A 15,101-nucleotide genomic window follows, 5' to 3' on the forward strand; every position below is an offset into this window, starting at 1 on the left:
AAGCTATATATTGTATTTGGGCAAGTGACCTTACGGGAGACCTTTCACAATTGTAGTTGCAATTGGGACAGATCGAGATCGAGTTGCATGTAGGGGATGATACCAATCTTCATATAATCGCTATCATTAATTATGATCAGATATGCAATTCCTATAGCTGAATTTTGCTGTGAGAGAATAGTGTGGAAGAATAATCTTTGATCATTTAAACTATATTTTTCCTAGATCTATATTGCAATAAAAATTCAAAAAAAAAAAAAAAATCAAAACTAATAAAAGTTCGTACGTAGTAGAGAGAACATCAGAACACCTTTGTTTACACGTTTTGTCTTGATGGGATCGATCATCGATGTGCTTGAAGATCTCGATCGAATCCCCCCTCCAGAACATAGAATAACCCGCAGTTCTAGTGTTAGGCTTGATGCCGATCGAGCACCATTGATGATGGAAGGCGATGATGATGAGCATGTCATAAATGCAAAACCTTGAGAGCAATGTACGTTTTAATTTCTTGATTCAAGAGAATGTTCGTTTTGTCATCGATCTGGGTCGAACAAACCGTCTATATATGTATATATTGGTGGTCCAAGATTCTTTGCAAAACATTTAATATCCCTGTTTTATATGGTGGCTTCATGCAGGAAAAATTAAGATACGATCAAGCTGTTGCAATCTGGGTTTTCTTTTATGTTTTTTTCTTTGGATTTATATATCGAATGAGGTTGGAGGAAGTGTTCATCAGCCCCTGCATGCACCTTTTGTAGTACGATAGCTTTTGTTTGTTCTGTCAGAAAATTCAGACAGGAATATATTCACATGCTGATTAACAATATTGAAGCCTTGGATTGATTTACCTGAGCAACAAAGGTACCTAAATTTTTGAATGAGTTCAAAGCACCAAATAGTAGCAGAATAAGAGGGTCGTATTCTTAGCCTAAACCCTAAATCCTTCCTTCCTTCCTTCCTCCTTCCTTCAAAAAAAAAAAAAAAACCCTAAATCCTAAACCCAGGTTTCAGTGATATTTGATTCTGAACCTGTAGTAAACACTAAGAAAACTTTACCAATTAGGCCCCCAATTGAAAAGTGATTAGAACATGTTAAGATCGAGCTATCAATGAGATCTTACCACACAATCCAATCAGACCAATCTTCGGCCCATCCAACTCCATAATTAATTTGGGGAGTTGAGAAAGTTGGGCTTATTCTATGAGGCCCAAGTCTTGAGGCTGAGTTTAGACAATACATAATCGGTTCAACGCCTTTCCAAGCCCAAATTTTGAAGAATTTTAGGCATGCAAGGCTATATCATATTTGTTTCAACAAATTAGACTCCCTTATTTCAAGTTATTTGTAGAAATGTAAGATGCATGACATCCATAAAGTTAGTTTCATGTGGGAAATATTAATTATTTTTTTATATTTGTTCCTTATTAAGTAAGATTAGGCTTTATTAGTAATTTAAAAAGTTTTAATCTTTTGGAGTGATAGCCTAGATATGATTAGAAGTTTTTTGTCATTACAAATGAAACGAGGAAACCTAAAAAAACCCCTAATTTTTGGGTTAATCAAAGGCCTCTATCATTCGAATTGGTCACAACTCACAATCCATAGGCCTAATCAACTCATCTTCATATGCTAAATAATAGGAATTATGTATATTCAATATTTAAAAGACTTTTATTATGTTGTTTACCGTTCAAATGACTCTAAACGATTAATGTCGTTCGAACAGAAGTGCCCTTAATAAGAGTAGTTTGAATAGTAAACAACGTTAATCTGGAGTCTAAAAACATTATATGAGAAAAAAGAAAAAAAAAAAAGAAAAAAAGAAATGAAAAAGAAGTTATCTTCTTCTTTAACCATCTTCTAAAAAAGGAAAAAAAACAAAAAGAAAAAATCTTGTTCCAAGTTTCAAAACAAGGTAGTCTCAACAAACTCAAGAAGTCAGAAAGTCAGATTCATGCAACAACCCGTCCCAATGTCTTCCCAATGGAGATACCTCTTCTTCCTCTTCCTAGAATTTCTCAAATTCTTCACCTCCATCTCCATACCAATCACTCTGACACCAAATCCACACCTCCGGTTCCCATGCAAGCCACCACACCACAATTCCTATCCGTTCTGCGATACCTCCCTCCCCATCACCGCCAGAGCTCAGTCCCTCGTCTCCCTCCTCACACTCCCGGAAAAGATCCAGCAGCTCACGAACAACGCATCCGGTATCCCAAGGCTCGGCATACCCGCCTATGAATGGTGGTCGGAGTCCCTCCACGGTGTCGCCACCAATGGCCCGGGAGTCTCATTCAATGGGAAGATTGCCTCCGCCACTAGCTTCCCTCAAGTCCTCGTCACAGCCGCTTCTTTCAACAGAAGCCTCTGGTTCTTGATCGGATCCGCCATTGCCGTTGAGGCCAGAGCAATGTACAACGTGGGACAAGCTGGGTTGACGTTCTGGGCGCCCAATATCAATCTTTTCAGGGACCCCAGATGGGGGAGAGGCCAAGAGACGCCGGGGGAAGACCCTATGGTCGCTTCAGCTTATGCTGTGGAGTTCGTGAGGGGCTTTCAGGGCGGGAATCGGAAAGCTGGAGGTGAAATTAGGAGTGGGTTTGCGGAAAAACGAGTGTTGAAAGCAATGAAAGGTGATGATGAGAGTGGAGGGCTAATGGTCTCTGCTTGTTGCAAGCATTTCACTGCTTATGACTTGGAAAAGTGGCAGAATTTTAGTAGATATAGCTTCAACGCTGTGGTAAGATTTATTTATTTATTTATTATAGTAAGAGTTTGTTTGGGATTGTGGTTTTAAAAAATATTGTACTAAAAAATAGCGATTTCAAATCACAATTTATGAAAACACAATTTTTAAAATCGCATTTAGTGTACGGTAACATTTGTTAAAAAGTGTTGTTTCTATCAATTTGGTGTTTGGATAACATTGATATAAAAGTGTGGTTTCATGTACAAATTACTAACAAAACAGAGTTCTCAAATATTTCCAATAGCAATGATCAAATAGCACATTGTCTTTTAATTTTTCGTTTTCTTTTCTGGTTTGTTTTTATTTCTAATGTCATTAGTTTATGCAGTTGAGAATAATTTTTATTCCCTTTAGACTAATTGTAGAGCTAAATAAATGTAACATGTTAGATTGCACGACTGCCAGTGAATTTCAACTGGGTTTTGTCTGTTTTAGCTTGTTTCAGTTTTGATGGTAGGTTTCTGAGCAAGATTTGGAGGACACTTATCAGCCTCCATTTCGTAGTTGCATTCAAGAAGGCAAAGCAAGCTGCTTAATGTGTTCTTACAATGCAATTAATGGAGTTCCTGCTTGCGCGCGAGGGGATCTTTTGCAAAAAGCTCGAACTGAATGGGGCTTCAACGGGTAAAGTTCTTTAAGAGCTCTTTATCTGATTTGAATGAAAAATTGAACATTCAAACTTGATTGACCATAAAACTCGTATGTGTTTGTAACCCTTTGTGGCATTAAGTACAGATATATCACCTCAGACTGTGATGCTGTGGCCACAGTTTATGAATATCAGAATTACACAAAAACCCCAGAGGATGCAGTTTCTCTTGTCCTAAAAGCAGGTCTTTATAAATTATAACGATTAGCATTCATTGTACTCTTTGACAATTTCTAGTTATAAATCCAATTGATCTTTCCCCACCAGAAGTTACAATATAAGTTTTGATTGTAGGAACCGATATTAATTGTGGAACATATTTGCTTCGAAAAACACAATCTGCTATTGAACAGGGGAAGGTGCAAGAAGAAGACATAGACAGAGCTCTTCTCAATCTTTTCTTGGTTCAACTCCGTCTTGGGCTGTTTGATGGAGACCCCAGGAAAGGGAAATTCGGAAAGTTGGGACCTGAAGATGTCTGTACGTCGGAGCACAAGACACTGGCACTTGAAGCAGCGAGGCAGGGAATTGTTCTTCTGAAAAATGATAAAAAGTTCCTGCCTTTGGATAAAAATGTTGTGACTTCGCTAGTTGTTATAGGTCCAATGGCAAACAATGCAAGCCTACTAAGTGGTGGCTACACAGGTATGGTTTCCCTTATAAATGTATGGTAAATGAGTTCATCTAAGTTTCGAATTATGTACGGATTTTATTTACATTTATTGGCTTTCTGATTTAATGCTCTTAGCCAAGTATTTGTGACTTTCATATGACTATTAGAATTTTCACACGCCCTTCTGTTTGACTACAACATGTCTTCCCCCATTCAATCTTTTTGTTTTTCTTAAATGGTCAATGTTCCTACTTGTGTTTTGTGGATACCACTTCTCAGTTATGCAGCAAATGTATAGCTCTTCAAAATGCTTAGCAATAAAAGTTAAAAACAAAATAATTGAACTTCATATTGGCAACTGAGCTAAATGCTTTATAGCGGTTTATTAACTATGTAGGAGTTCCTTGCTACCCGAAGAGCCTTTATGAGAGCTTTCAAGCACGCATAAAGAAGACGTCATATGCGGGTGGTTGCTTTAATGTATCTTGTCATTCTGATAATGGATTTAATGAAGCAGTTGCTACTGCCAAAGAAGCTGATTTTGTTATCATAGTTGCTGGTCTGGATTTGTCCCAAGAAACAGAAGACCAAGACCGAGTTAGTCTCCTCTTACCTGGTAAACAGATGGCCCTTGTGTCCTCCGTGGCCGCTGCAAGTAAAAAACCAGTGATTCTAGTTCTTACTGGTGGCGGACCCCTTGATGTATCATTTGCTGAAGAAGATCCACGATTTGCGAGCATTCTCTGGATTGGCTACCCCAGTGAAGCCGGAGGAAAAGCGCTTGCAGAAATCATCTTTGGAGATTATAATCCTGGTTGGTATAAAAAACAGTAGTTTTGTGTGCACCACATGATTATAAATTATCCTTGTCTGTCATGGAAGTTATGAATCTCTCCTCTTAAATACTATCACTGCCAGAAGTAATAACCAAGTGGAATGACTCTGAGTCATTCGCTGCAATACTCGGATGATTCGGAGACAGACGCTTAACTTGAATGCTGTGAAATGAATTAAGATTGTCTCATTGCCGTGGAACCTAAATACTTGAGATTATTCTAATGCAGAAGTTTATTGGAACATTTGGATCTGAATAACAGGTGGAAGACTGCCCATGACTTGGTATCCTGAGGCATTCACCAGCATATCCATGAATGATATGAACATGCGGGCTGATCCTTCTCGTGGTTATCCTGGAAGAACCTACAGATTTTACACTGGTAAAAGCCTCTATGGATTTGGACAAGGCTTAAGCTACACCAATTTCACCTACAAGTTCTTATCAGTGCCAAACAAAATAAGTTTATCGGGATCTCTCAAGGCCGGTTCAAGCAAGAACATTCTGCACCAGGCAGGACAAGGACCTGATCTTATTCACATTGACGAGGTGGAATCTTGCTATTCACTGAGATTCTATGTTCAAGTTTCTGTTATGAACCTGGGAGATATGGATGGAAGCCATGTTGTGATGTTGTTCGCTAGAGTGCCAAAAGTTTTGAAAGGCACTCCAGAAAAACAGCTAGTTGGATTTGATCGTGTGCATACCATATCATATGGGTCTACTCAAACAAGCATCTTACTAGATCCTTGTCGACATCTTAGCTTTGCGAATGAGTATGGAAAAATGATAATTCCCTTGGGTGATCATACACTAATGTTGGGAGATTTGGAGCATGTTATTTCAATTCAAACTGATTAAGGTCATTTATGATCCAAAATGGGAGCTGTACTTGTATATATGTATAAGCAGCATATTATATTGATTGAAGCGCCTGCATTGCTCGAGAAAGGTATAATGTATCTGATACGCTTATCAGGTAGAACAATTAACCTTTCATTGGCTCCAGATTCTGAAAATCTTTTCATTATTTATACACTATGATACCAAATGTTGTAGCTCAATGAAGTAGAATTGCAGTATAGCACCTTAATGGAACATGGTTTTTACTCTTTAAGAGCAGAGCATCTACCTGCAAAACTTGTGCTATAGTAGTCGATGTTTCCTGAGAAATGAAAATATGATCAGACTTTCTGCTAACTTGTGCTAACGTCACTCAGGGCGTCCAACAATGAGGATGTCCTAAATGTAAAAATGGGAAATATATATATAGCCATGTGGTCCCTGCGACATTATATCAGGCTGAAATCACGGAAACTAAGGTTGATATCTCAAAGGGTGGAGTTATCCTGAAGGGTGGAATCTGTTGCGGGATTACTAGATGTGTCCGGATCCATTGGTCATTGGGTTTTGTATCCGGTTCAGTAGGCCTAACGGGCTTACTATGTCCAACAGTACCCCCAAAGCCCTTTGGGCAAGCATTGGACAAAGGGGATTACGAGTTTTTGGGCTTATGGGCCCATTGACCCATGGACGAGCCTGAATGAGGGAGAAAAAGGGGAGATTAACGGTTAGGTTGTTTGTCGAAGGTTATGGCCTTCGTCTGCCCTTCCCTACTCCAATTAGGAAAGTCCTCACTTGTATAAATCTCAAGGCGTGGCAAATTCTCGTGTCATTTGTTACGCTATACATACTCCATCTAAATGGGTCAATAATTACTAGGGCTGAGCATGGGGGCGGGGATAGGCTTTTTTAGACCCCGCACCCCGTAAAAAACTCTTTGCAATCGTGCGGAGAGGGTGGGTATGGGGCAGGGATCTGCAAGTATGCGAGAATCTCCGCAGGTATGAAATAATACATTTTTTGCAATGGTTCTTTGAATAATTTGTCACTATTGTCTAAATCCTAACCAAACAACGCCTATTATTCTGAATCTAAAACTTCCGGCCATTATTTGAAACCCCAAAACCCCAAACTCCACCTTTCATAACATAGAATCAAATTGTCAAACCATGGGGGTAAGAACACAAATTCACACGTATGACGTACTTGTCTTGCTAAATAGAAGCTAAATAGAAGAAGAGAAGAAGGAAAGAAGGAAAGAAGCAAAGAAGAAAAGAAGAGACCGAGAGAAGTAGAGAACGTACCATGGGCGTGGGGTGCGGGCTGTGCGGAGCTGTGGGCATCGTGGGCTGCGGCACTATGGTTGTGGGTTCAGCCGTTCAGGGTTGTGCTGTCACTACCGTGCGATGATGAAGAGGTTGAGCCGCTAAAGATGTGAAGAGTCGAAGACTGAAGACCTAGAATTAGGTAAATTGTAAACTTGTAAGTTTGTAATTGTAACTTAGGATTTTTTTTTTCCCTTTTTTTTAAAAAAAAAAAAAAAAATATGTGGGGCGGGGCAGGGACCCGAGAATTTTTAAGGCCTCCCCCCGCAACCTGCCCCGCACCGTGCGGGGGGCCCAAATCTAGCCCCGCGGCCAGCACCATGGGTAGGGGTGTGCATGGGGCGGGGCAGTGCGGGGTTCCGCCTTTTTTGGCCCCGCCCCGCACCTTTTCCAACCCGCAAACCACACTTGATAAAGACTAACCGTGCGGGGCGGATCACTGCGGGGCGGGGATTACGGGGCGGGGTGGGTATTTTTAGTGGCATTTATGTAATTTTGATTTTATTTTGTAAAAAATAAAAATTCAAAAAAATACTGATTTTTTAATAAAAAAATTAAATTCATATTAATTTTTCACAAAATATTATGAATGCAAAGTCAAATTTTTAGGAAATCAACTCTATTTCATTAAAGAAAAAAATTATAATTTCAAAGCTCCTTAAATTTAGTCCTTCGACATATTGACACATATCTTTCAATCGTTCTTATTTCCATACAAGAACATTTTCCATGGAATTAGCCTTGTAAACTAAACTAAAAACCCTATTAATTATAGATAAAATTCTAAGAAACCTGATTTTTTTTTTTTTTTTTTTTTTTTTCTCCTTTGTGCGGTGCGGTGCGGGGACCCTCATTTTTTAAAAGGCTAAACCCGCAACCCGCCCCGCATAAATTTCTCAAATTAAGACCCTAACCCGCAAAAAAAACCTGAAAACTCGGTCCTCTGCGGGGCGGGGTGGGGCGGGTGCTACGGGGCGGGGCGGGGCGGGGATTGCGGGTTTTGCACACCCCTAACCATGGGTGCGGTTTTTGTGTTGTATAGGGCAGGGTGGGGCGGATATTGCAGGGATTTGCTCAGCCCTAATAATTACTCATTGTAATAATTGTAAGTCCGAGGTTGTAGGTTCGAGCTTGGCAAGCCTCATTGGTGCCTCGATTGTCCCGCACCATGTTAGTTTCCGAGTTTAAGTTGGGCAGGGTTAATAGCCCTGAGGTCTATGATTCTCACCCGGAGACCCCTTTTTTGCTCATTAAACAAAAAAAAAATACACATTGTAGAGTTCTGTCTGTCCCACCATGAGATAGAGTTTGTCAAAACATCTTTTTCAGATGGTTTTGCATTGCCCCTAACTGAAGCTCAAGAGCAAGGCAATTGGTCCAGAAAGCTGTCTATTTGCTTGGCACGATTGATTTACGCATTCCTGCGGCGAATAAGTAGTCTATATATACTTGTATCCCATGAGCAAATCCCCAACTTAGAAAACAAAGATTAGTGTTATAGTCATTAGTCACATTAATTGTCTATATCAAATTATCAATCGTGCATATTGATATATATATATAGACAAGCACCTCCTGGCTCCTGCCATATGATTAATTCTATTACTATGATTACTCGCTAATTATTCCATATATTGTAATGATCAGATTGATGACTTCTTTTCTTAATTAATAAAACAAAACCCTGAATAATATGAAGTTGCATACATATATATTGGAGTTGGTAATATATTTAACTGGGGCCGGAGTAGGTCCTGCGGGGTTGAGAGATTCAGGTTATTTTCAACGGTTGAGATTTAGGTGAAAAGATCAAAGGGAGTAAGTTATGACACGTGTCATATTTAAGTCAGAGTCACACTAACGGAATTTGTTGAGTCGTTAAACTAAATTTGACTGTAGAGAGTAATTTTATTTTATTTTTTTTTCTTTTGACATATATTTCTCAGGGACTGAGTTCATTTTGATACCGTTGAGAGCTAATTACAAATTGGGTAAAATAAAGGAACTGATTTTATATTTTTTTTTTTCCTATTATATATATATATATAAAGAATATACAGTAGATGCTTATTGGAGTTGGTAATTGCATGACGTGACAAAAAAATAATGGAGGATGGGGCGGGTGTTCGTTCATACATCACAAGAAATGCGTGGTTTAAGTAGGAAGGAAAAGTTAATTATCCCTCTCTAATCTCTGTCATTATAAAAGATCTCAAAGTAGCTCAGATCGATACAGACTAACATGCATGGTGATCATATATATAAAGTGAAATGGCAGAAAAAAGAAGAGTCTCTCATAGAATCCCCTTTAGCACCATCCATGCAACCTTTCTGTAGTCGATCCTCAGCATCATAAAAAGACCTTCTTTTTCTTTTCCTCTTTCAATTCCACCACCCGAGGAAGAAATATATGTATACACTCCTGAACTGGCGAAGAAAAGTTGATTCCTACAAGATTACGTTAGCTATATATAACGAAGAAATCAAAATCAAGCCGAAAGGGAGAAATGAAAAGCAAATTAAGGGGTATTTTGACTTATGGGTTTTGGTATAACAATACATATGAGTTTTCAAATAAATAATTAGTCTCACAGTTAGGTTTCTTAGCCTTGTTTTAACACGCAACTCGTGAGATGGAATCGATTCGCTCAGGCTTCAACTGGGTAGAAACTGTCTTTGTCAAGCTTCCACCACATAACTCCTACCCTTTTTGACAATCAAGAACAACGTCAACCAATTAAATGTAATTTCCTATTTTCCCATGCATTTTCCCTCTATTTGATCCAACAGATAACAATTTGGCTCTTTTTCAATTATACTCTCCAATTATGAGTGGCAATTCGTGTTCGTGTTGAGACGTTGATATAAGACTATATAGGTCAACTCTAATTCGACCCATTTAATTAAACGGGTTGTATTTGATTCATGTCGGTTAAATTTGCGGACCATGTCAAAAATTATCTATCATTATATTATATGTCAAGTTCGGATATAGTATAAGATTATAAACGTCAACCCTAAACTGAGACCTTTAATTTCGTTGGAACTGTGGAAAAATATATTTGAAATAACATGTAATAAATATATTATCTTATGTACACCATTAAATAATAAACATTTAAATCAAAGCTATCCATTTAAACCTTAGGGCACGGCCCAGTTACAGGTGAACCCAGATGGGTTTTGCTCAGATGTGTGGGGGCCAGTTAAAATGGAGTACAATCATGTTTCACGATTTGGGCAATCCAACCGTAGCTTTTCTAAAAAATTAAAATGACGAGCTGTCATCCTTAGAAAATTCCAGGTCACCGTACAATCTTTCACATGTCATGCCGCTTAGAACTTGCCACCTATCCGATTGTGATGTTGTGGCACCACAGAATTCAAACTAGGGCGTGTCTGGCTGGGAGGAAAAGTGCTCAATTTATAAAAGGAAAGAAATTGTTGGAGTGCCCAAATCATTTTTTAAGAAATAATAAAAAACTGAGATTGAATTCTTTACGGAAGGAAATCACGGAAAGTAAATGGAGAGAGAGAGAGAAAGTAAGAGAGAGAGAACATAACTTTTCCAGAACCCAATACATGTGAGATGTTGATGTATGGAGTGGGTGTGTATTGGTTGAATTCTGAGACATTTTGATATAAAAAGTAGACATATCAAATATATCTCTTCTCCAAAACTCTTCCTTTCATTATCCTTCGGTTCTCTTTGTTGTTCACAGGTGAAAGGTTGTCTCTGTGTTTGTTTAGGGGAGAAATGAGTGACCCCAAGTATGCATATCCCTACCCTGCACAAGGTCAAGGTATGCTCTTTTTTCCTCCTAATAATAATTAATCAACAAGTTTCTACCGGCTTCCTTTTTTTTACCTATTTATTTTCTGTTATGTTATTTCTATTTTGGGATCAAAGCCTTTCTTTCTCTTGATTGTCTGAGCTATGTTAGGGTTGAAGTAACTAAAACAGAGAAAGGAAAATAGTGGGTAAACTAATTATCAGTTTTCTTCTTTTTATGTGTTGGGAAAAGCTCCTTTCTTTTGGCAGAGCATGCTCATAAGTTGCTGTTTTGAATCATTATTGTTTGTCCCACATGGTTTGTTTTAGTTTCGAAAAATTCTTTGTGGTTTTTTTAATTACCGTTGTGTGGTGGATGTTGTCAGGCTATTATCAAGGACCCCCAGTAATGGCACCTCCACAGTATGGTGCTCCACCACCCAGAAGAGAAGCAGGTTTTCTTGAGGGATGGTAAGTGTCTGTGTCTCAATCCATGCACGCATGCATGTGAAATAGATCGATTCTAAAAAGTAAAATCTAATACAATCATCATGCATCTCAGGAGCTTGATTACAGCAGGTTTAACAAACAAAAAATCCTTCTTTTCTGATGGGGATTGGTTGGTTGTTTTAATTGTTGCAGTCTAGCGGCTCTCTGTTGCTGTTGCCTCATTGACGAATGTTGCTGCGACCCTTCCATCATCTTTGTGTGCTAATCATCCTGTAATAGTGTAATCTCATGCAGTCCAATAATTTCCCACTTATAAATCTAGTGTAATTGAAGGTATTCGTACATGTTGGATCGATAACTTATGTTTTATTTGGTTTCAATTCCCACTTATCTTTTATTTGGTTTAATTGTTTGGGTTAAGATGTTGTGGCTTCTTTTAAATTAATTGAAAAAATAAAGAAAGAAAGGGAAAATGTTGTGGATGAGGGAAGGAGGTACTCCACTGGTAATAAAATTCTGTTTGGGAGACGAGAATTCCCAATTGCAGAGGAGGAGAAACTTTCACAAATCACAATCAATCTCCAGTCAGTCTTTGACGAAGTGGGCAGGCATTGACAATTATGAGTTGTGGGCGAGGTCTGTGTCCCAACTCACTGCAAGCGACTGCCGCGCAGATTTTCCAAAACCGTGGCCCCGTGGGGGTCCAGTTCATAGAATTCTAGCAGCGGCATTGAGCTACTTTCAACCGAAAGAAACAAGTTATATTAATTAGCTAAACGGAAAATACTTTGCATAATGGTGAGCTGGGTTCAAGTTCAATCATTAATTTTTTTTCATCATTTCATTTTCTCTTCATCATTGTCTTCCTCCTCTGAATTTCATCATGGTATCGTAGCTTATAAGTCAGTACTAATTTTTCGACAATCGAAGACGCAACAATTTTCTTTTGTGCACCAGAGCTCTGTTTATTGGTGAGGCTAGTGTTTTTGCCCAATATTTGTTTTCTTCCATCGATCCGTTTCTTCGACAATCGAGAGGTTTTTCTAAACCCTTCGACGTCGGTCGGGATTCTCCACTTTCCCGTCACATCATTTCCCGGTCAGTTGCATCCAGCGTTGTGTTCACTGGATGCAACCATTTTTTTTTCTTCCCCAATCTTTTGGTAGATGCCCCTTCAAGCATAGCTACAGCTACTGTTTTCTTCTACTATCTATTTTATTTTTTTAAAAAAATAATTTTCAATTATTTTCTTTTCTCCTCTCTCTCGTCTCTTGTCTCTCTGCGAAAGGCGTAAGTAAACCCATCGCCATCTGATGCCCTGGGTATCGAATTCGATCACCACAAACTTGTATTTGGTTGATTGGGATGAATTAACAAGACCCAAGCACCCTCCTGGGCTGCCAAGAGTGGTTACTCGGCGAGAGAATGAATGGTATTCCGTCGCCAAACGAACTCGGATTGTTTGTTGGGATGAATTGTTTGTTGTATATGCTCTGACTAGTGGCGATCGCAAGGAAGAAGACAATCTGTTTTTTAAAAAAAAAAGAAAAAAAGAAAAGAAAATTTCTCTACTATCAACCATGTCCAAAACCACAAATGTTTTTATGATCCCAACCATCATCTTCACCTGCACCACTGATCATTAAGGCGTAGTGTTGGTATCTCAACCTCAAACTAAGAAAAATTATCAGACATGGAGCTGGGCGATCATAGTTGCTATTAGTGTTAGAAACAATCTTGCTTTCATTGATGGCACACTCTCTCTACCGGCAATTTCTTCCGGTGATTGTTCACCATGGAGCCATTGCAAGAACATGGTAAAGTCCTGGTTACTTAACTCCATTTCAGAATAAATTTTCATTAGTTTTATCTACCGTGACCTTACTCGCAATATCTAGGAGGATCTTATCATATTAGTTAGATTAGTTTTTAATCTAGTTGTACTTCTGTTCAATTTGTTAGATTAGTTCATACACGTGTAATTATCCTATTCGCTTTCCTGTTTGAATATATACAAACCTTACTGTAATATTCCACTTTACAGAATGAGATCAGATTTCAGTCTCACTTTCTCTCTCTGAGTTCATCTTCTTCCTCACATTCACTCTACACATTCAGATTCTGTTATGGTATCATAGCGTTCAACCATGAACGATTCTTCTGCTATTCCTTCTCCATTTTCTAATGAGAATGCTTCTAGTTCGTTCTTTCTTCACAACGGAGACAATCCCGGCACAATGCTCGTATCTCAGACTTTGACCGGCGATAATTCCAGCACTTGGCGTCGATCTATGGAGATGGCTCTCACTGCCAAAAATAAAGTCGGTTTTCTTGATGGTTCCATTCCTAAACCATCTTCTACCGATCCTTCCTTTTCTGCTTGGACGCGATGCAATACGATGGTCCTCTCGTGGATCCTCAACTCGATCTCTGCTGAGATAGCCAATAGCATGATCTTCATTGATTCAGCTGCTGCTATGTGGTCCGATCTTCAAGAACGATTCTCTCAGAGCAATGGTCCCAAAGTTTTTCAGCTACAAAAGAAAATTTATGTTCTTGCTCAAGGTAACAATTCAGTCAATGCCTATTATACTCAATTGAATGGGCTTTGGGATGAATTACTGAGTTTTCGTCCGGTTTCCAATTGCTCTTGCGGTGGATTGAAGGTTCTTGTTGAGCACCATCACCAAGAGTATGTATTTCATTTTCTCATGGGCTTAAATGAGTCTTTTGCTAACATTAAAGGTCAGATTCTTCTGATAGATCCTCTTCCACCTACCAATAAGGTGTTTTCCTTGGTGATTCAAGAAAAGAGTGATATGCTTGAGTCTAGATGACTACGTACGTGAATTTTAAATTTATAAGTTTTACCACTCGCAATAGTACGAATCAATTCTACTATAGTAAGGGTTATCGAACCACAGAGATTTAAGGTTGTTTTGCGTAATGAAATACTTAAAGAGTATATGTAACTTGACTTTGGAAAAGAAAATAAAGTAAAGGTTGTAGAATTGAAGTTACAACAAATAAGGTGAAGAAATGAAAGCGTAAAATGAAAATAAACTTAAAGGAAACTTAGAGTATTGATCTTATCCAATCCTCAACCAATGAAATGCTTAAAGTCTATATGAATCTTCCTAACATGCATGATATGAGCGTGTAATGGGCGTCAACCATTACGACGACCTCGACATGAAAATACTTTATTTAAGACGTAATCATAAAGCACTTAGTTTCACATTAAACAACCCCATGTAAAGATTAGTCTATAATTGAAAAACGTTTACACTACCAAAGGTGTGGGGTGATTAATGCTCCCTAACTTACTACTCTATAACACATCCTAATAAGCATACACAATACATTAAAACCCTAATTAGGCCACAATGATAAGGTATCTAGTTTTACACCGATCTATTCCATGTAAATATTAAACTACAATGGAAAGACATTTTACACTACCAAAGGTATGAAATGACCGGTGTTCCCTAGCATACCCTATAAGGTGACTCTAATAGGTAAACACACATCATGTCAAATAGAACCATTGCAAAAGACATCGTTCTTGTTTCCAAGAACGTTGGTTTTACTCAATAATCCAAGAAAACTCATAGACAAGCAAATCCTTTTTTCATGAATAAATAGATTGGAATATAGATAACAAAACCTTTTAGCATGGGTTTTGAGATCCTTTAGCCTTTCACGATCATCAAACACATTTAGAAAATCTTAAGAACATCAAGAACACTTCATGGTTTTTGGAGAGGATTTTGATCAAACCTAAGAACTAATTTCGCTATGCATGATTAAACTAATCTAAGCATGAAATCTATGAAAAAAGCAAAGGAACAAGAA

At 38.4% G+C, this 15,101-nt stretch overlaps 1 protein-coding gene and 1 long non-coding RNA gene across 2 annotated transcripts; both read left to right on the top strand.

Moving 5' to 3' along the window:
* The first annotated feature begins 1,879 nt into the window (after positions 1-1,879).
* On the top strand, positions 1,880-5,973 carry LOC133851935 (probable beta-D-xylosidase 6). The gene is made up of 6 exons (XM_062288565.1): positions 1,880-2,750; positions 3,217-3,383; positions 3,495-3,592; positions 3,703-4,053; positions 4,419-4,835; positions 5,119-5,973. The coding sequence occupies exons 1-6, from the start codon at positions 1,962-1,964 to the stop codon at positions 5,715-5,717; spliced, it is 2,421 nt and encodes an 806-aa protein (XP_062144549.1). The 5' UTR covers positions 1,880-1,961; the 3' UTR covers positions 5,718-5,973.
* Positions 5,974-10,634: 4,661 nt separating this feature from the next.
* Positions 10,635-11,653, top strand: LOC133851022 (uncharacterized). Its single transcript, XR_009895725.1, has 3 exons — positions 10,635-10,827; positions 11,183-11,267; positions 11,439-11,653. It is a non-coding gene; the product is annotated as an uncharacterized LOC133851022 (long non-coding RNA).
* The last annotated feature ends 3,448 nt before the right edge of the window (positions 11,654-15,101 follow it).

This window comes from Alnus glutinosa, chromosome 12 (assembly GCF_958979055.1).
Source record: "Alnus glutinosa chromosome 12, dhAlnGlut1.1, whole genome shotgun sequence".
Lineage (NCBI taxonomy): Eukaryota > Viridiplantae > Streptophyta > Magnoliopsida > Fagales > Betulaceae > Alnus > Alnus glutinosa.

Coding starts and splice junctions, on each gene's coding strand:
- LOC133851935 (XM_062288565.1), top strand. CDS start 1,962: ATGCAACAACCCGTCCCAATGTCTTCCCAATGGAGATACCTCTTCTTC. Junction 3,384..3,494: donor ACTGAATGGGGCTTCAACGG/GTAAAGTTCTTT, acceptor CATTAAGTACAG/ATATATCACCTCAGACTGTG. Junction 4,054..4,418: donor ACTAAGTGGTGGCTACACAG/GTATGGTTTCCC, acceptor TTAACTATGTAG/GAGTTCCTTGCTACCCGAAG.